This window comes from Pseudorca crassidens, chromosome 4, assembly GCF_039906515.1.
Source record: "Pseudorca crassidens isolate mPseCra1 chromosome 4, mPseCra1.hap1, whole genome shotgun sequence".
Lineage (NCBI taxonomy): Eukaryota > Metazoa > Chordata > Mammalia > Artiodactyla > Delphinidae > Pseudorca > Pseudorca crassidens.
Window position 1 is genome coordinate 107,915,185 of NC_090299.1, and position 20,537 is coordinate 107,935,721.

Sequence of the window (20,537 nt, forward strand, 5' to 3'; positions counted from 1 at the left end):
TACTGTTTCAATATAGTTTTATTAGCAGTTATTACATCATAATTCACATTTACAGGATCCAAAGGACCGTCTTAGAAAATTCTAAAGTATATGTAATTAGATTTTAACAGTAAGATAGAACATATTCTCACAGCACACCCCGTAAAGAGTCAAGAATAATACTGAGAATTAAGTACAGTTCTATCAAGAACTAGAAAGGAATTCTGTGTGCATAGTGTCACTTAAAACAAAGTTCCATGTAAGTATAATACATCTATGGATGTGAATTTCAGTGGCAAACATTAACTTCCAAACAACTGACACCAAAGGAATTTCCAATCAAAACACAAGCATGGTGGCTGTCATTCAACGTAGAGCTGTGATAATTCTACAGAGACCCTGAATCCTTAAGTCCTGTAATATGATTTTACCCTGTGACACTAATACAAAACACATCAACTCTAATCCACAGATTCTGACGCACCATGATAAAAAGATAGCCTTTTTCTATATCAGAAAATGCTCAGTTGTCCAGTACAGTATAGGCTGGTCATTGCTGATCTACTGAAATTCTACATCCTCCAGACTGAGCGAGCAGTATTGTAGGACTCACAAATATTACATTTCATGCCTAATATATGGAACTGGACTGTAGATTTTCCATTGCAATCATTGCAGAGAATCTGAAAAGAGATGAATTAAAATTAAGTATACTAAACCTTATAAATAGAAAGTGGCACTGTCTGCTCAAAACAATTCCTCGAAAATCATACTAAAGATATGAAAACATACATATGTTAAGTCTAAACGTTTCCATAAATAGAAATACCTTTTATTTGTTCACTAAAATCTCTAATAAGAGATTAGCTGTGAATTTAGAAAATGAAAATGTGGATTTGAGCTAAGAAGTCTTATTTTAAAATAGTTCCCAAATAGTATAAATAGTAGTAGCACAAAAATTAACATAGGCATCATAATCAGATCAACACCTATACTAATTCAAAACAACACACAATTTCATTATTTTTCACTGACACTTAGAATATTATCTTAGTTAACAAAATGAACTTTTACATACTTATAATATTTTTGCTTATCCTTTAATATGCTAAGTTCCTAGCCTTCCATGCCTCAAAAATGAATTAAAGTCCAAAAGAATACTTTCTAAAGTTGAACAAAGAAAAGCTTTTGGCTCGTCCCTAAAATGACAATAAGATGCCACTTAGGAATTAATCTCTTCTAGTACTGAGATACTGAAAAATAAAAAAGGTGTTAACCTGAAAAAAGATCAATAAATTACTATGTGAGAAAAACATTAGCTTTAGAAGAGCCACACCATAATAAGTAGAAAACATCCAAATTTTCTCTAAATTATAATTTGGAAAGTAATTCTTTTAAGAATATGATCTAAATGTAGAAAGTAGATTACTCGTTGCCTAGAGCTAGAGGATTAAGGAATGACTGCTAATGGCTATGGGGTTTCCTTTTGGGGTGATGAAAATATTCTAAATTTGATGGTGGTTATGTTTGCACAACTCCAAGAATACATTAAAAAGCACTGAACTGGATATTTTAAATGGATGAGTTGTATGATATGTGAATTATATCTCAATAAGGCTGTTATTTTAAAAAATGATCTAAATAGGACATAGCACATTACAGGCTCTAATAAAACATGACACAACTATCAGTATTACAAAAGTGATCTTTCATTGATCTTACTAACAATTCAATTATCCACATGAATTATGAAATGCTCCAGTGTGAATAAAACAGAAAATAATTTTTATCTGTCTTTGTTAAGTGATTTTTATCTTTTTGTGTAGAAGTATTTGAAATGAAGATGTTTTGAAAATTCATGTCAAAAAGTTATTAAAGCACCAGAAAGCTATCTACTTTCCAATTCTAACCTGTAACTGAATGTACTATGCTGAGACTAGATAGCAGCACATCTCAATTAATGGAGAAAAGATGATCATTCTCCACAAGGCAAAAGGCACAGAAATACCTCTTATATTTTAGATTACAGGCTAAGATCAAATAAAGTCTTAGACTAAAAAGGGTAATAAACATTAAAAACCAAGAAGTAATCTTAAAAAAAAAATCAGTAAACATGTTTGCCTGAAATAAAACTTAAAATAATTAAAATTAAAACATAATTAAAATAAAACATCAAACCAGTAATCCACCTCTACTCAGTTACATTACCAACTGACTCTGTTAAGTAATATGTAAATTATTCAGAATAAAGTTTTTGCCTGCCATCTAGTGTTGGAAAGAATTTCACAAAGGTATTCTTGGATTTTTTTTCCTGGTCTTTTGAGTTCAGAGTAACTAAAATTTAAAGATTATTCTGTCCTTCCCATTAATCATCACATTGGCATCTATGCCCAAATAGTATTTTTTAGACAGATCTGAGCAAAAGGGCAAAAATAAACATGAACATCAACAAGGAACCTGAAAAGTTTTTTTAAGCATTGATTCTACTCACATCCACAGTCATGTTCTGATATTCTGATGGCATAGGAGTCTGTGCTACCTCATCATCCAGCTGTCTCCAGTAACTAGTCATATCTAAAGCAGAGTGCATACATAATGGACACCTGTAGTCTCTAGGAGAGATAAAAGTTATTTCCCAAACATTAAATGGGGAGTATATCAACTCAGGTATACAAGAAGATGCATGCTAACTGGTACATAAACCATCCAAGATAGGTATTATTTTATATTTCAAGATCATCTTACAAATCTGGAAACTTTCATAATGTAAAAGTTTTCAATTAAATCCTGTGTCATAGGGTGTTTTTTAAACCTACTTCTTTTTCCTCAGTTCTCTAAAATGAAGAGGAATTACTCAATATTCTCTGTAGAATATACTCAATATATTTTAAAAACCAATTAAACTGCTTTTTAGCTAAACAGCCTCAATTTCTTAACCTATTCAAGCAAAGGAGAGATTGTATTCCTTAAAACTTATTCAGATCATATTATTTCCTTTCTAAAAATTCTGAAAAAGTTCCCTTCTATCTGGCTCTTAAAGTTTCTACTCATTAATTTGCAAGACCAAAATACATTTACACAGTCTCCTCTTTCCTAACTATTTGCATCTCACTTTAGCATCCTTTCCCCACAACAAAATCAGCATTAGATAAATCTTGTTAGAAGCTTTTTTTGGCAGGTCATTATACTGGGCCGATAAAACAACTAAGAATTTTGAGCAACATGCCTCAGTATTTTTATTTTTTACAACGCTATGACTGCCTCTGGCAGAGACTGAGCTCCCCAACAAGTACAGCCAGAAAATGAGAGTTATCTGTCTCAAGTTGCGGGATGAGATAAGGCATAACAGAAACAAGAGGACAAAGGTATAGTCCTATGCCCCCACCATGCTTTTTGCTCAATTTAACACTACCCATCTACCCAACCCATCTCGAGAGAAATATCTACCATGTCCAATATGGTGCAAGTAACTGCAAGGTTTGTCCATTTCCCCCTCCCCTCAAAAAAACAAAAAAAAGGAAAGAAAAGAAAAGAAAACAGAGGTCTTACAATTACAGTTTTTTTAAATCCCATGAAACACTCACTTTTTCAACATTTCTTCATAACACGTTCTGAAAAATATAACATTATTTTAATAAAGCAAAAAGTACCTCCACTATTTCCAAACATTTTTTAGGAGAAAAACCAAAGTTACTTTACCTGTGTAGAAGATGTCCACATGGCAAGACATGAGCAACAATACGGGACGTGTGAATGTCCTGTAAAAGGAAATAAATGTTAGTGCTTAATTACATGAAGACAATATAAATACCCAGTATTTTAAATTCAAGAGGGGATATTTCCAAAACAAAAAATATTTTAAGCTTACCTCCAAACATATTGGACAATCCTGCCGGGAAACATTTTCAATACACTGTTTAAAAGCAAAACTAAAATTACCAAAGCTTAACTAGATGGAAATGATATAACCATAGTATTAATAATAAAAACAAAGGAAACCATACCAACTTATTAAAGATAACAATGAACATTAATACACGTTTCTTATATGTCAGGCAAAAATTGAACAGTTAACTCTCACAACTATGAATATGTCTTAATTATTCAATTATATGATATTCTGATGGCATAGGTAATGCCATAGATAATTTGAATGATAATTCAAATTATCATTTTATAAATAATAACAGTTCATATTACAGAGATTGTACTACATGCCATATGCCAAGTTCATTACCTGTATTACCTCAATTAATTCCCACAACACTAAATCAAACAGGTACAATTATTACCCCATTTTACAGATGATGTATTTGAGGCCTAGAGAAGCTAAAGAACTCCCAAAATTATATGGTGGCAAGAGGTGGAAATATATTTGAGCTCCAACACGGTGCCCACAGGGCCAGAGTTCTTAACTGGACAAGACAGTGTCTGATTAGGTGTGAGGAGGTAAAAGAAAAAGCACCAAGCCATGGATGATGCCCAGGTTTTTTAACTAAGCACCTGAGTAGATGATACGACCATTTACTAATATAAACAATAAAAAATAACTGAGAAACAAAATAAAAATACCACAAGAGAAAATGAGTATAGTTTTCTAAAGACAACACAGGAAGCATATCTTGCTATCACCCTAAACTCAAGTCGGTAAAACCAAACCCAATCTTTTATCTCCTACAAATTCACAATCTATTAATCAACTACTTTAAGCCAGCACTAAAAACCTTGGATGTCATCTTTATTCAGCCCCATTGTTTCTTCCTTATACTCCTCACAATATCCCCTACGTTCATTATTCACCTCACCACCTCAGTGTTTTAGGCCAGTTATTATCTAGTATCTATTTTTAAAACACCCTCGTTAGTCTCTCCATTCTCTAAATTCTTGGATAGAATCAATACTATAAACGATAGTTTATTAGATTTTCTCCTAAGTAATGAAAAATAATTTTTAACAGGCCTAGGATCATGACATAAAATTTCTACATCCAAATGAAAAATATTTGTCTAATTATGAAAGGAATACTGAATTTTCTTGGAATGCTGTGTTAACAAAAGGTTACACTGCTCTGTATTTCTCCTGTACCGCATTTTTTTTTTTTTTTTTTTTGCGGTATGCGGGCCTCTCACCGCTGTGGCCTCTCCCATAGCGGAGCACAGGCTCCGGACGCGCAGGCTCAGTGGCCATGGCTCACAGGCCCAGCCGCTCCGCGGCATGTGGGATCTTCCCGGACCGGGGCACGAACCCGCGTCCCCTGCATCGGCAGGCGGACTCTCAATCGCTGCACCACCAGGGAAGCCCTCCTGTACCACACTTTTTAAAAGCTATTCTTAATACCAGTATCAATGATAAGAATCCATAAGTCAATTTAGAAGTTGTCTACATTTCACTAATAACTGATGGAAGTATTCTTACACACCATAGAGAAGAAACGGAATTGTAGATCAGATATTCTAAGGTGTATACTTTAGAATATCTACTTAATACTGCTGAAAAATAAAAAGCAACATGATTGTACTCGGTAATATCTGAAAATGAGCATGCTTTTAAACAAATTAGGATTTGAGCTGTTTTCAAAAACACTGTAATACTTTTTAAATCATGCAAACTGAATTATATACCTTGTGCTTTCCTTGGAGATTTACTGTGAGGCATAAGTTACATTTCAGACAGTGGAAAAAATCTTCCTTTGGACCAATCCTAAAAACAGCATGAAAAACAAACACATCTTTTACTACAGTGATAATCTGTTCATCATATGTAAGTTTCGTTTCACTGTAAAGAAAGTTCAAACCACACTGAAGAAATGAGGTAAACCCCTACCTCCCCAACAGCACTCCCCAAATGTAAAAGCACTATAAGCAGAATGGTACCTACCCTTCCATGTCTTTTTCTCCTATAAAATTGCCCATATATATATACAGACACACACACTTTGGGTTTTGTTTTTTACAAAGATGGATTCTTTCTATATATCCTGTTCTGCAACTTTCTGAAGAAAACAATTATTTCCTGAAGAGTATTCTATGTATGAATACATAGAACCACTTTATTCCTCTCTACAGTTTCATAATATTACATGGTATGGATATATCATAATTTTTTTAATATTCTTTTATTGATATAATTTACTATCTTTAGTTAATACAACGATACAATAAATATCTGTATACAGACATCACTTCAACCTACATGTTGATGACTTTTTATAAGATTCCTAAAAGTGAAACTATGGGGTCAGAGGGCATTGCATCATCAGTTCTGATGCTGCCAAACTGACCTCCAAAGACAGCACAGTTTATACTCCCACCAACAATGTGTGACAGCACCCATGTTCCCCACACCCTAGCCAACACTGGTTACCTATATGACAGACAAATTTGAAGAGTCTTTTTAATTTGCATTTCTCAAATGATGAGACAGGGAGCATATTTTAATGTTTATGAACCATTTGGATTTCTCCCGTGGATTGCCTGTTCATGTCCTTGGTTCATTTTTCTACTAGGGTATTTGTCTTTCATCAACTTTGAGGAGGTCTTTTTGGGACACCCATGGTGGTCCAGTGGTTAAGGCTCCATGCTCCCAGTGCAGGGGGCCCAGGTTCGATCCCTGGTCAGGGAACTAGATCCCACATGCCACAACAAAGATCCCACACGCGCCAACAAAGATCCTGTGTGCCACAACTAGGGCCCAGCACAGCAAATACATAAATATTTTTTAAAAAGCTCTTTTTTTTAACTGAAGTATATACTTGATTTACAATATTATATTAGTTTCAAATATACAGCATAGTGATTCAATATTTTCATAGAAGACTTCCCTGGTGGCACAGTGGTTGAGGATCTGCTGGCCAACGCAGGGGACACGGGTTCGATCCCTGGTCCGGGAAGATCCCACATACCGTGGAGCAACTAAGCCTGTGCGCCACAACTACTGAGCCTGAGCTCTAGAGCTTGCGAGCGACAACTACTGAGCTCGCATGCTGCAAGTACTGAAGCCTGCACACCTAGAGCCCGTGCTCCGCAACAAGAGAAGCGACCGCAATGAGAAGCCCACGCACCGCAGCGAAGAGTAGCCCCCGCTCACCGCAACTAGAGAAAGCCCGTGTACAGCAACGAAGACCCAAAGCAGCCAAAAATAAATAAAAATTTTAAAAAATTTTTCATAGATTATACTCCATTTAAAGTTATTACAAAATAATGTCTATTATTTCCCTGTGCTATACAATATATCCTTGTTCCTTATCTATTTTATACATAGTAGTTTGCATCTCTTAATCCCTTACCCCTGTATCTTGCCCCTCCCCCCTTCTCTCTTCCCACTGGTATCCACTAGTTTGTTTTCTATATCTGTGAGTCTGTTTCTGTTTTGTTATATACATTCATTGTTTTATTTTTTAGATGTTACATATAAGTGATAACATACAGCATTTGTCTTTGTCTGGCTTTTCACTAAGCATAATACTCTTTAGGTCCACCCATGACATTGCAAATGGCAGAATTTCATTCTTTTTCTGTGGCTGAGTAATATTCCTCTGTGTGTGCGTGTGTGTGTGTGAGAGATACTGTTATGAACAGTACCACTTGGGGTGCATGTACCTTTTTAAATTAGTGTTTTCATTTTTTTCGAATATGTACCCAAGAGTGGAATTGCATATAGTATCATATGGTAGTTCTACTTTTACTTTTTTTGAGGAACCTTATTTAAAGGAGCTCTTCACATACCTTGGGTATTAATCTTTTTCACTTGCGTATGTTACAATTATTTTTCTGGTATGTCATCTTTTTTTTACATCTTTTGTTATACAGTCATTTTAATTCTTATATAATAAAAAGACGTATTTTCCTTTATGCCTTATGCTTCTGCCTCTGGTCTTGAAAAGACTTTTGAAACCCACAGGTCATGAACATATTCCTCTATATACTTCTAATACTATGGCTTGTAATTTTTATATTTTTCTTTCATCCATTTGAAATGTATTAGGTATGGTAAAGGTGAGATTGCTAGCTGTCCCCAAATTTCTCTTACACCTCTTCTTGCACAACAACAGAACATTTAGCTAGGCACAGGGCTGCCAGAATAAAAACTATTTTCTAACTTCTCTGAAGGTATGAACAGAAAAGAGAAATGAAAATTCTGTCTCATGCCCTTAGGAGAAAAGGGTATACCTTCCATTCACCTATTTCCCCCTTTCCACTGATATATCAGAATATGGACTCTTCTAAACTATGTAGGCAAGAAAACAGCTTATGGATGGCAAAAAAATAAGAGGAACCTGGACTTCTGTTTAATTAACTACATGGTTCAGACTTTTCCATAAGAAACATAAACGTCTACCTTTTTTGAAGCACTTGTTATTTAGAGTTTCTGTCGCAACATGCTAAAACCATATTCTAATGAATGCACAGTTTTAGTAATCAATTTTTTGTTCGCAAATGGATAAACAATTTTCCTAATTCCCTTTTCTCCTGATCTGAAATGCCACTTCTGTTATAAATTCATGTGTATAAATATGTGAATGTACACAAACACACACACACTCACAAACACACTGTTCTTCCCTTTATCTATTTGTCTATTCCTGTACAAAGAACACACCATTTGAATTACTCTAACTTTATCATGTTTTGATTATGTGGAAATGCAACCCCCTCCTTGTTATTCTTCCTTTTCAAAATCTGCTTAGCTACGTGAATTTTCTCTTCCAAGTGAAATTTAGAATCAGCCTGTCAAATTCCACAGGTAAAACCCTGCAGGGAGGCTTCCACTACTGCCCGAGACAGAATAAGAGAGACTGGATCTACCCTCTTGCCTAAAACCACCACCACAAAACCCAAACAAAATATATGAAACAAGTTTCACTGAACATCAGGCAATGAAGGACAGTGATCTGTGAGATACGGGAAGCAAATTAAGTGAGCCCTACAATTGCCCCAGTTTACTGCTTAGAGCACTTCCAGGCCAAACAAGTTGAAGGAAGTAAGGCAGAGTCAAAAAGACTTCCTGACTGAGAAGATGGCTGGAGTTCACAGGACAGAGTACCAGAGAGGACAGAGCTGCACAGGGGAGCCCCCTCAGGTATTTAGCAGGATACACATCAGTGCATCCATGTGAGGAAACTACCCAAGGCCAGAGAGAGAACCATCCAAGAGAACTAGAAGGAACAGTGCTCAGCACTCAGACATGGCCAGGATCAGTGCTTACTCCCATCAGCCAGACTGGAAAACCTTAGAACTCATGGGATACTGGGTAGAGTACTGAGGAAGGTACTGAGTAATACCTCAGTAGTGAGGAATAATTATTCCTAGAATAAGCACACCTCCAGATCCATCTAACAAATTAAAAAAGCAAGTCCCAGAAGTACCAAACTGTTTCCAAGTAACTTAACTGCATCTCAAAATAAAGCTCACGAAGATTTGTAGCAATATGAAAATATCCCAACAAGGTAAAAAATCACAATGTCTGGTATCCAACAATGACCAGTAACACAAAGCAGCAGGAAAACCCAACCAAAAAATAATAATCCATCAATCAGAATCAATCCAGAACTGACAAAGATGTTAGAATTAGCAGAGAACATGAAACCAATTATTATTTCTATATTCCACACGTTCAAAGAGTATAGACATGAAAGCTATAAAAGACCCATATCAAACTTCTAGAGTTAAAAACTAGAAAAAGGTTGTTTGCTTATGATTGGTACATCTTTTGATATGTTTGTTATCCTTCCTTAAAAACAACTACATAAAAGAAAAGAAAGCGATTTAAAATTCTCCAGTGGGATCAAGGAGAAAGGATTAACATAGAATACTTAAGAGCTCCAGCAGTATTGGTAACATTCTATTTCTTAAAATGAGTGGCTTGCTGTATTAGTATACTTTAAAACAAACACGTTACATATATGCTTATGTATACATCTAACACTTCAGGATTTTTAGAAAGAAAAAAATTCCTATATACCAACATGTCAATAGTACCTTGTCAGTGGGTGATTGGACTTCAGGCTGTTTTATCAATACTTTCATTCTTTCTACTTTTCTGTATTTTCCAATTTTTAAGTCTGTAGTGATTTTATCAAAACTTTTGACAATTTTTTTTAAACTAATCTTCAAAAAGGAAAAAAATCTACCCTAATTTTTTACCTTCGTTGCCTACAAAACACTTCATATAAAAGCATATTTTCTACCCCAAAGTTAAAATTTAAATAGGCACACAATTGTTGATGGCCTAGTTAAATGATGAAGGCATGAAGAAACTTTTTAGAATAATGGAAATATTTTTTATCTTGATTTGTGTTGGTAGTAACACAGTATATATATTTGTCAAAAGTTACTGAACTAGACACTTAAGATGAATGCATTTTATAAGATGTATCAATAATTATATTCCAACTAAGTTGATTTTAAAAACTACTATTCCTCAGATATATCAGAAGCAATTAGAAAAGAATACTTTACATACAGTACCTACAAATTCCGCAGTCTTCACAATGATACTGTTTCTTGTCTTTGTCAAACAGATGGCATATACTGCAATAATATTCTCCAAACAATGTGCTACATTCTTCACAAGTCTGTTGTGCCTAAAAAAAACACGTAACTAAAAAATTAGAGTTTACCAAAACATTTTGAATTACTATTTAAATATCCAGAATTTTTATTAATGTACACGCAGTTTTATCTTTACAAGTTTTTATACACTGAAATCCAAGATAAGGCTTACTTTAAGAGCTAAAGAAGTCATACTGGCAATACTCTTGATTAAATTTTTAAAACCACCTTAGGATAATTTTTTTTTAAAGAAAGAAAATAGAAATTTGTGATAAAATCTTACACGTTGGATTTTTTCACAGTTTATGCACTGCACTTCCTTTACTTTAAAGCGATCTAGCAGATGATCTTCATTGTTATCATGACACAACCGGCAAGAATAAAGCTTGTCACAGCATGGTGCCTAATCCCCAAGGGAGAAAAACAGTTATAAGAAGCAAGAAAAGACAAGTTTGCAATGCAAAAAGAAATTTCCTTCCTCCTCCTCCTCGGAACAAGGTCAAAAGATTACAACCAACAGATCATTTGGTAAACTGACACTAAACATGACATTTCACTGTTTTTCCTTCAACATCTACATTTCTGTGTCAAGCTGAACACAACCTTGTAGTTAAAGACAGAAGAACTGTGAAGGATGGAAGTCCCTAGATTGCAAAACTAATCCCACAATACCCTAAACTCATTCTCAGCCTAAATGGCACGCAGGCAATTTCTACTTAGACATTCCAGATAAATTCATTTACCAACTTCAAACCCGAAGCATTAAATACTATAAAGATTATATTTTAGTCCTCTTAAGTTTACTAACCATCAGCTATGTATCTGATACTTTAGAAGATGCAATAAACGTAAAAGACAGTCCTTGTTTTCAAGAGCAGCAAAGACTGCCAGTTGTCCAACAAAATCTACTGTCTCCTTCTTCCCGGGCACATGACTGCCCAGCTATACTACAGTTTCCTTGCTGTTACCTGTGACCAAATGACTAAGTTCTTACAAACAGAATACACACGGAAGAAATCAGTGCCACTCCTGGGCCTACGTATTAGGAAACTGGGCATGCCTCCTCCTGCATGGCAAAATAATACAATGGAAAAAACTTGTCCCTAGGATAATCATGTGAAACAAAGCCTCATTACCAAACTGGATCATTCACCTTGAATTGTCAGGTGAGAAGAAATAGACTCTTTATTCTTTAACTCACATTACTACTGGGTCTTTTTGTAGACCTTACCCTAACTAGTACATGGAGAAGTCTGCAGGCCAGTAAGCTAACCTGATACTTTCCAGTACACCGTGACCTTTCAGATCCTCTCATTTCTGAAGACTTCCTATGCCATGACTTCCCATAACATGGATCATTCTTTTCTTATTTTAACACTCAACTGGCTCCTTTTCTTTCCAATATTACTCTTGTCCTAAATCTTAGTTATCTGCACATCCAACAGTGATAATCCCTCCAATACCCTGAACGCTCAGTTCCCTTTCTCACTTCCAGTGGCCTTGTCCTCCAACCCTCCTCAACCACATATTCTCAGTCATGCCACAAAACAGTGGTTCTCAAACATTGTGGTCTCAACCCCTTTACCTATAGTCTTAAAAATTATGTTGTATCCCAAAGAGCTTTTGTTTCTGTGAAATTATATCTATTGACACCTACCATATTATAAATTAAAACTTACAGGTTTTAAAAATATTACTTATTTTTAAAATGATAGCAACAAACCAATTACATGTTAACATAAATAACACATTTTAATGAAAAACAGCTATATTTCCCCCCAAAATAGGTAGCTTCTCGTATGTGCTTCTGCATTCACACAGTTTTGGCTGAAGTATATGAAGAAATTTTGGGCTCACACAAATATGTAGTTGGAAAAGGGAGAGGTATTTTAATAACCTTCTTAGAAAATTATGGATATTCTTCTGATACGACACCAAAACTCAACAAATCTTAAGAACAGGTAGTTGCAACATGAAATCTGAAACTAATCAGTTAACTTTTCTCCCTTCCATTGATCTATCTTGCATTGTGAATGGACCTTTTATCCACCCACTGGTCATTTGGAAAATATCAGTTCACTGAATTATGTAGCTCTTCCCAATGTTCCCACATTTCACATGCAATATCAAAAAATCACATTTGTTAACATCACTAACCATCTTAACAGAAAAATAAGTATTGTGAAGCTTTCAAGCTCACAGAGGCTGACACAGGTTTTCCAAAACTCTAATTTTGACATGAAAGCTTGAATTTTATCAGTGCTGACTGTTTTCCTTGCAATGACAGTCTCACTTCCCTCCTAGTGGAGAAAATGTCCAGCAAATACTCAAGTGTGAATAATCACAGTTCAAGTAAAAAAATGTCCCATTAAAAAAGAAATTCATTCAGTTCATAATCCAATTGCACAGAACTTTTCCTCATAACAAGCACCTAATGTAAGTCTGCAAAAGTGCCTGATGAAAACATCCCATTTCAAACATACAAAAAGACATGTATTCAATGGTTGGTATTTTATACAATTAATAATTTTACTGCTTTAATTCTATCAATGACATTCTTAAGTGAAACTGGATTTTTTTTTTTTTAAACTATAGGTTTAGTACAGTTCGGTGCCACTGCCTTGATTCACGTTAAGGTGCTAGCAGTTTTAGTCATTAGTTTCACACATGCTAAAAAAGACAATAATGTCTTAGCAGTATAAAGTGGTCTTCTAATGGGCCTCAGGAATTCCCAGGGGTCCAATCACCCACACTTTAAGAACCATTGCTTAGAACAAGAACTGAATCCTGTTTGTATCTTAATTTCAAGCATTAAATTCCCTAACCACTACCTCCTCCTTTTCCAACTAATTCCACTTCTTCCCTTGCATACACCCTAGTTCCTTCCTTCTCTATTTACATACTCACCTACCCAGAACCCCAACTCTGGTTAAATCCAATTCTCTCCTACTCAACCTGCATAGGAACACCTAAATATGGCTAAAGCAAAAGTACCACCACACTGGCTGTTCTCACGTTTAAGTCATAACCCCTAATAAAAAGTGGGGTCTTACTACCATGTTTCCCTAGTCAATTCCTTCATTCTTCCACCGTCTAGGACCGAACACCTAGCTGATTATTTCATATCTTCTCCTCTCTCTTCAAACCTCAAAAACGTCTTCTTCCTGCTACACTCTTGCTTATTTCACTATGAAAACAGAAATAATCAAGAGAGAACATTCTCCCACAAACTCTGTCAACCTACTTGCAAATGTACCTCACACCGTCTGTCCTTCTGTTACAGTCTACAGTCCACGTTTTTATCTAAGGCCAACTCCTCTCTTTGTACACTGGATCCCCTCTTCAGTTTGGCTACTCAAAGACAGGTCTCCTACAGTTTTCCCTCTTCCTCCTGCATGATAAATGTTCTCATTTTGGGGGGGGTCACCTCTAAGAATATACATACATGCTGCAACACCTCCCATCTTTCCCTCCCATGGGGGGAAAAAAATCCCATGATCCCACATCTCCCAACAACCACAGCCTCAATTTTTTTTTTTTTTTGCTCTCTTTTACAGCAAAACTCCAACAATTGTCTATAAAGGCTATGTCCATTTCCACTAATCCCATTCTCTCTTGAATCCACTCCAATCACACTCTATCCCAACCTCTCCACAGAAACTTTTCTCCTCAAGATCACCAGTGACCGAGGTCTCCTTACCAAATTTAAAGGCAAACAGCAGCTTTTAATTTAGTTGATTACTTCCTCCTTAAAACTCTTCACTTGGTCTCTGGTATTTAAGGGAAGGGGTGGGGGGCAAAAAAGCATTTGATACTCAGGGTCAACTACCTGAGTGCTATGAAACACGGAGGTATTTGTGTGACTTCTTGGGGGGAGAGGAGGATGAGGATGTTGAATTCAGTTTTAGACCTGAAGTTTGAAACTCTAACACATCTCAATGGAAATGGAATCATACGGATAGCACTCACTCTCCTTAAACAACACCTGGTGAATGACCACCTTTGAAAGAGCTTTATCCAGTGCAGTGGAGGAATGGTCACCAAACCACCGCCTACAAAAAAGGCTTTAGGTTATCCTTACAGGCCTCATGCTTTTTTATGAAACAGGAACTTCTATCACCCATATTTTATATGTGGGGCATTAACCAGTAGTTTTCTCAAAAGTACTGAGTTATCGGGCTTCCCTGGTGGCGCAGTGGTTGAGAGTCCGCCTGCCAATGCAGGCGACACGGGTTCGTGCCCCGGTCCGGGAAGATCCCACATGCCGCGGAGCGGCTGGGCCCGTGAGCCATGGCCGCTGAGCCTGCGCGTCCGGAGCATGTGCTCCGCAACGGAAGAGGCCACAACAGTGAGAGGCCCGCGTTCCGCAAAAAAAAAAAAAAAAAAAAAGTACTGAGTTATCAAAGAGCAGAGCTAAAATTTGGGGGGTAGGGCTGTGGGACTCCAAAGCTCAAGCTTTCTAAGCAAAATCTTTAAACCGCTTCTTGCAAGAAAAATTAATGAACTTTAATTGGACGGATGCGAATTTTTAAAATTCTAGATTGACTAGGAATTTTTCTCAAACAGCTAAAGTAACAGTATATGCATACTAGACACTCTCCTACACATAATTCCCTATTTTGTGGCAATTACATAACTGTCGTCCTATTACACACATACGTTTCCTCCTTGGCAGGCTTAGGCATAATCCCTGACTCTAAAACGAAACTGGCAAGCTGTAAAACTTACTTACGACAGGAGATGAAATCGTATTCTGATTCTAAACCTGCTTACCCCTCTTCTCTTATTTCATCACACACCTGAAAGTGATCCTGGAGAAAAGCCGGCACAGGCCTAAGGCTGCCTCAGTCTACTTCCAGCAGCGAAAGACTAAATAAATGAACCCACCGATAAACTAACCAATGTGCAAGGCCAGGCTCTTCCCAAGCAAGACGAGCTTTGCTCGCAAAGCACAACACAAGAGAATAAGTGGGCCCTGTGGTCGCCTTGCCATAAACGTTCTCTACAGCAGGAACCCAGTTAGAGGGGAAGGTATCCTGACAACAGCTTAACCTCAAATTTCAGCCCAAAAGCCTAAAACTGCCCTGCCTGCCCACCCCGCCCCCAGCCCAGCCCGCCGGAAGCTCGTAGGGGAAGAGCCCACAGAAGTCCTCACCCTCAGGAGACATCCTCTATCATAGTGCTCGCAGCCCCGCCGCCCTTGCACTTGCCCGCGGGCGCCGTCTTCCCACGCCAAGGCCGCCATCTCCTCCACCTCCCCTCAAATTCCACGGACCCTTCCCCCAGGACGAAAGCTACGTCCTGAGAAGCATCGCAGCTCTACCCTACCCCCTGCCGGGTACAGCTCCCACCGGAACCAAGATGGCGGCTGGGCACGTGACCCGGGGCAGCCGGATTTCCGGTTCCCGAGCTGACGGGACGGAAGCGAGGGGAAGCGCAATCTCTTTAGTCTGCGTTAGTCGCTGCCTTCGCCGCAAATGGTAATGACTCTTAGGTTGCCTCCCCTTTTCCCCCTTTCGCTACCCGCCCATAGCCTGGGCGTGGTTCGGGGCGAGGAGGAAAGCCCCTGAGGAAGGGCCGCTCTCCGGCCGCATCCGCACTTGTGATAGGGCGGCCCCTCCGTCTCCCGGCGGCGGCCGAACCCTCGAGAAAGGGGCCGAGCTCGGCCCGCCCTCCTGGCTCTGAGCTGGTCCGGCGCGTGCCCCGCCGGCAGGTAGGCGCCCAGGCGCTTCTCAGCGCCCAGAGCTCCTCTTCTCCTTTACTTCCTCTTCATTCCTTCAGTATATATCCTAACATTTACTTTGTGCCAGTCAGCAGCCACGCCGTGGGGACAAAAGTGAGAAAAAACGCACGCCCCACCGTGCCCTCAGGGAGCTCACAGACTGGTGCCGAGAAAGACGTTCATCGGGGACTCTGAAATAAATGGAGGATTACAGCTTTGAGAAGTGCTAGGAAGGAGACGTGTGTGTTCCCCGAGAGCTAATCCTAGAGAGGATCTGACTTAATCTGGCTGTCAGGGAAGGTTTCCCTGGGGAAGCAACGCTTGGGCTGGGAGCTCAGCCTAGGTTAGGGTGCCAGGAGGAGTCAGTGTGCCAAGGCGTGGTGGCGAGGGAACATGGTGCCTGTACGAAGCGGTGGGAGGGACATGTACCGGCCTCCTAAATGGAAATCGAGCGCCTCTGTGCATCGCTAAATATGACTTGCCTTATTAAAGAAGCCAAACCCCTAGAAAATTGTATGAGCAGAGCTGCAGGTTTTGCAAGAAAATATTTCCCTTTGGCTTTCTAGCATGATTTCATGTTACCTAGAACATACTGGAAGGTACCGGGAACGGTAACTGTGTTACTCTTAGCTTTGGAGTTAACTAACCCTTTTAATTTTCTTTCAGTTCTGGTATGAGTTGCTAAAACCATGGTGAAATGTTGCTCGGCCGTTGGATGTGCTTCTCGCTGTTTACCAAATTCCAAGCTAAAAGGACTGACATTTCACGTGTAAGATTCTGCTGTAGTTAAGCCAAGTACTTCTGACTGTTAGAAAAAGCAAAAGATAGTTCTACTTTAATCATCAGTTTTGCAGCCAAATGCTGTACCCCTGAGCTATACGCCCTAGACGTTCAATTTTGAACTTTAGTTTTCAGGTTCTTTTTAAATAGCCTTTTGAGTTGAATTTGAAATGACAGTGATACTCTTACACTTTTATCATTTCGTTTAGAAGCTTAAGATACCTGCAAAGGTATCACAGGCTGATTACCAAAACTATCATCAACCTCATTTTTGCTAATATTATTACTTTGTATTTTAACATACCTGCTAAGAAGTTCAGTGTTGTTTACGTATAGTTTACAATCCGAAGGATCTTTGCCTAAATATATTCTGTCCTTTAGAAATAGATCAAGCCTATGTTGTAGAGAAAAAATATAAATTACAAGTTCAGGATGGTCCTGAACCAAATTACAACCAAGATCGTCCTAATTTAAAATTTTAGTCGTTCTTCTGACAGAATAGGAAAGAAGAAGCAATAAGATTTAATAATTATGCATTTGCTAAAGGTTTATTTTGCTGCTTTTGGGCCAGACACTGTGCTGTGTGCCAGAGAAAGACCTGCTAACTACTTTGCTAGGTATAAGGAAATCAAAAATGAGTATGTGTACCCTACCGTATTCCAAAAAGGATTTGAACCAGCTGGAAAAATTGGAAAAGATATGGTTATTGGCCTCCAGATCTCAAAATAATTCTGATCTCCAGAATTCCAAACTCTGCAGGTGTTCTCTGCATTCATTCACTAAGCATTTATACCCCTGTTTTGTATTAAATGCTGTACTAAGCAATTTTTTTGATGCTGACAGAAGAATGAAAGTACAAGTGTCTCTGTTCATCTGGGATAAATTCCTCAGATAGGAAAAGGCCCAAGTGATATTCTTTATCATCTACAGATGAAGAAAAACCTTCAGGTGTGGATCTTACTAAAAGGTGTTAAATGTCTTTTGAAACTTTACTTCTTTATAATGTGAGAAAGATGTAAATGAGGGCCATATGCCTGCAGCATGTTTGGTAGAAAAATCTGACTGTGAAAACTGAAAGTTAAGAAAGCATGAGTCATGATGGTTTCCTCAATATTCCAGTTCCCAAGAGTAATACCAAGAATCAATTTAGGCACAGCCTTAATTCAAGTATAAAGGTATATAGATATATAGATATAGTATATAGATATATATATCTATAGTGTTTAATTTTAAAATGCTTCTTGTATGTATATAGTATATATATATATAATAGATATATATATATCTATATATATAGTATATAGATATATATATATCTATAGTGTTTAATTTTAAAATACTTCTTGTATGTTTTTCTAGATTCCCCACAGATGAAAACGTCAAAAGAAAATGGGTATTAGCAATGAAAAGACTTGATGTGAATGCTGTAGACATTTGGGAGCCTAAAAAAGGAGATGTGTTGTGTTCAAGGCACTTTAAGAAGACAGACTTTGACAGAAGTACTCCAAATATTAAACTGAAACCTGGAGTCATACCCTCTATCTTTGATTCCCCATCTCACTCACAGGTTTGTTTATGACACACTGCTTACCATCATTACCCACTTTTTTTTTTTTTTTTTTTGTGGTACGCGGCCTCTCACTGTTGCGGCCTCTCCCTTTGCGGAGCGCAGGCTCCAGACGCGCAGGCCCAGCAGCCATGGCTCACAGGCCCAGCCGCTCCGCGGCATGTGGGATCCTCCCGGACCGGGGCACGAACCCGTGTCCCCTGCATCGGCAGGTGGACTCTCAACCACTGCGCCACCAGGGAAGCCCCATTACCCACTTTTTATGGTACTATTTAAGAAACTTCACCACACTTGCTACCATTTTTATTGTTTGCTTATTAATTTGAAGCCCATTCTTTAAGTTTTTAGGTTTGTAAACCGCTGCTTAAGCTTTTGTAATGAGTAGTAGGAGAATTTTACCAGAATCCACTCAGAAATATCTGTATATTATTAAGGTTTGGTGAAGCAGGCTACCTTAGGAGTTGGTATAGCTCAAGATTCGTGTCTGAAAACTGGAGGAACATGAGAGGGTTGAACTGGAGTTCCAAGGTGGCAGTGCTCCTCACACTGCAGCAGAAGTCAAGAGCAGAGCCTCTGACAGACCCAAGGTATAGTTTTAGAGCCACACACACACATTCAAGCTTAAAGCCTAGGTAGGACTAGAAGGTAGAAAACCAAAACAGGAGAAGGAAAGAAGAGAGGTCAGAAAAAGACAATTAAACAATTGTTGACGTAAACTCTGGTTGAATTCTGTGTTTTTTCCTCAATGATGTTAGTGCCGTGGGTGGGCTGCTTCACCCTCACTATCTCACTTGACTTCGTATACCTGAAAGTGTATTCATGTCCAGAAACTATAGAGACTGACTGATTCCAATGTGGAGAATTCAGGGAGAGCCTGTGGGTTCCCACAACAATAGTCGTGAACCTCCATTGAAATGTGTCTCCTTCCTGACAGCTGGAAACGAGGAAAGTAGTCTAGAAGAGTGCCCGCTTCCAGGTGGTCTGGGTCACGTTTGCGGCTGTTCATATTGCAGTACCTGAGCTATCCGGTGGAGACTGCCTCACTTACTTCTATATTAATAAGTGTACAGTATCTTGTGCAATTTGCTCTCAAGGGTTTGTTTCCTATAGCAGGGAGTCATCTGTAATGTTAGGAGGACCTTAAGAAATATGGACATACTAAATCAAATAAACCATAAATTACTAACTTTGAAAAACTATTTCCTAATAACAAGTGAATTTTTTATTATAGGAAATTAGATGATACAATCAAAAAGAAAATTAAAATTAACAATAATCACGTAATCCAGAAATAATACTGTTAACACTCTGATGTGTATCTTTCCAGTCATTTGTATGTGTATGTTTGTATATAAATTCATCTATATATATTCTTACAAAATAGAATTATACTGTATATCCTTTTTATTTTTTGCTTCACTCTTTCGTTCTTTCAACATTCATATAGTGCTGGCTGTGTGCCAGGTACTAGTCTAAGCACTTTACATATAAACTCTTTTAGTCCTCAAAACAACCATAAGAGTTAAATACTATTATTATTCGCATTTAACCACTTGAGAAAACTTAGGCTCAGAAAGCTGAAATACATTCCCCAAGTCGCACTGCTGTTAAATGGTAGAGGCTGGATTTGAACCCAGGCATTTTGGCTCCAAAGTTCACTCTTAACTACTGTTTTCCATGATGTTAAACATTTTTCCACAAGGAGACTTCCCTGGTGGTCCACTGGTTAAGACTCCACGCTTCCACTGCAGGGGCATGGGTTCGATCCCTGATCAGATCCCGCAAGCCATGTGGCATGGCCAAAAGAAAAAAAAAAAGACACAAGGACAGTGTGACAAATGTCCTCTTAAAAATATATATTTTTTCCACAACAATGGCTTTCAAACTTTAGTCTACATAAGTATTATCCAGGGAGCTTGCTTAAAATGCAGAATCCTGT

General features: G+C 37.9%; 2 protein-coding genes across 5 annotated transcripts in view; one reads left to right on the top strand and one right to left on the bottom strand.

The window, feature by feature from the left end:
• On the bottom strand, window positions 1-16,017 carry RCHY1 (ring finger and CHY zinc finger domain containing 1). The gene is given in 10 exon segments (XM_067736268.1): window positions 1-571; window positions 573-662; window positions 2,471-2,591; window positions 3,564-3,590; window positions 3,679-3,737; window positions 3,848-3,892; window positions 5,601-5,679; window positions 10,446-10,561; window positions 10,813-10,932; window positions 15,685-16,017. Coding segments are annotated over 10 exon segments (789 nt in total). The 5' UTR covers window positions 15,775-16,017; the 3' UTR covers window positions 1-529.
• Window positions 15,874-20,537, top strand: part of THAP6 (THAP domain containing 6) — a 17,953-nt gene continuing 13,289 nt past the window's right edge. The window contains exons 1-4 of one of the 4 annotated variants that reach the window (XM_067736266.1): window positions 16,035-16,242; window positions 16,918-17,020; window positions 17,875-17,979; window positions 18,391-18,598. In XM_067736266.1, coding sequence (XP_067592367.1) covers window positions 18,434-18,598 — 165 coding nt within the window. In that variant the 5' untranslated portion in view covers window positions 16,035-16,242; window positions 16,918-17,020; window positions 17,875-17,979; window positions 18,391-18,433. Of the gene's footprint in view, window positions 16,010-16,034; window positions 16,243-16,917; window positions 17,021-17,874; window positions 17,980-18,390; window positions 18,599-20,537 lie in introns of those variants that run through there. The other 3 variants (XM_067736265.1, XM_067736264.1, XM_067736267.1) reach the window with 3 other exon arrangements.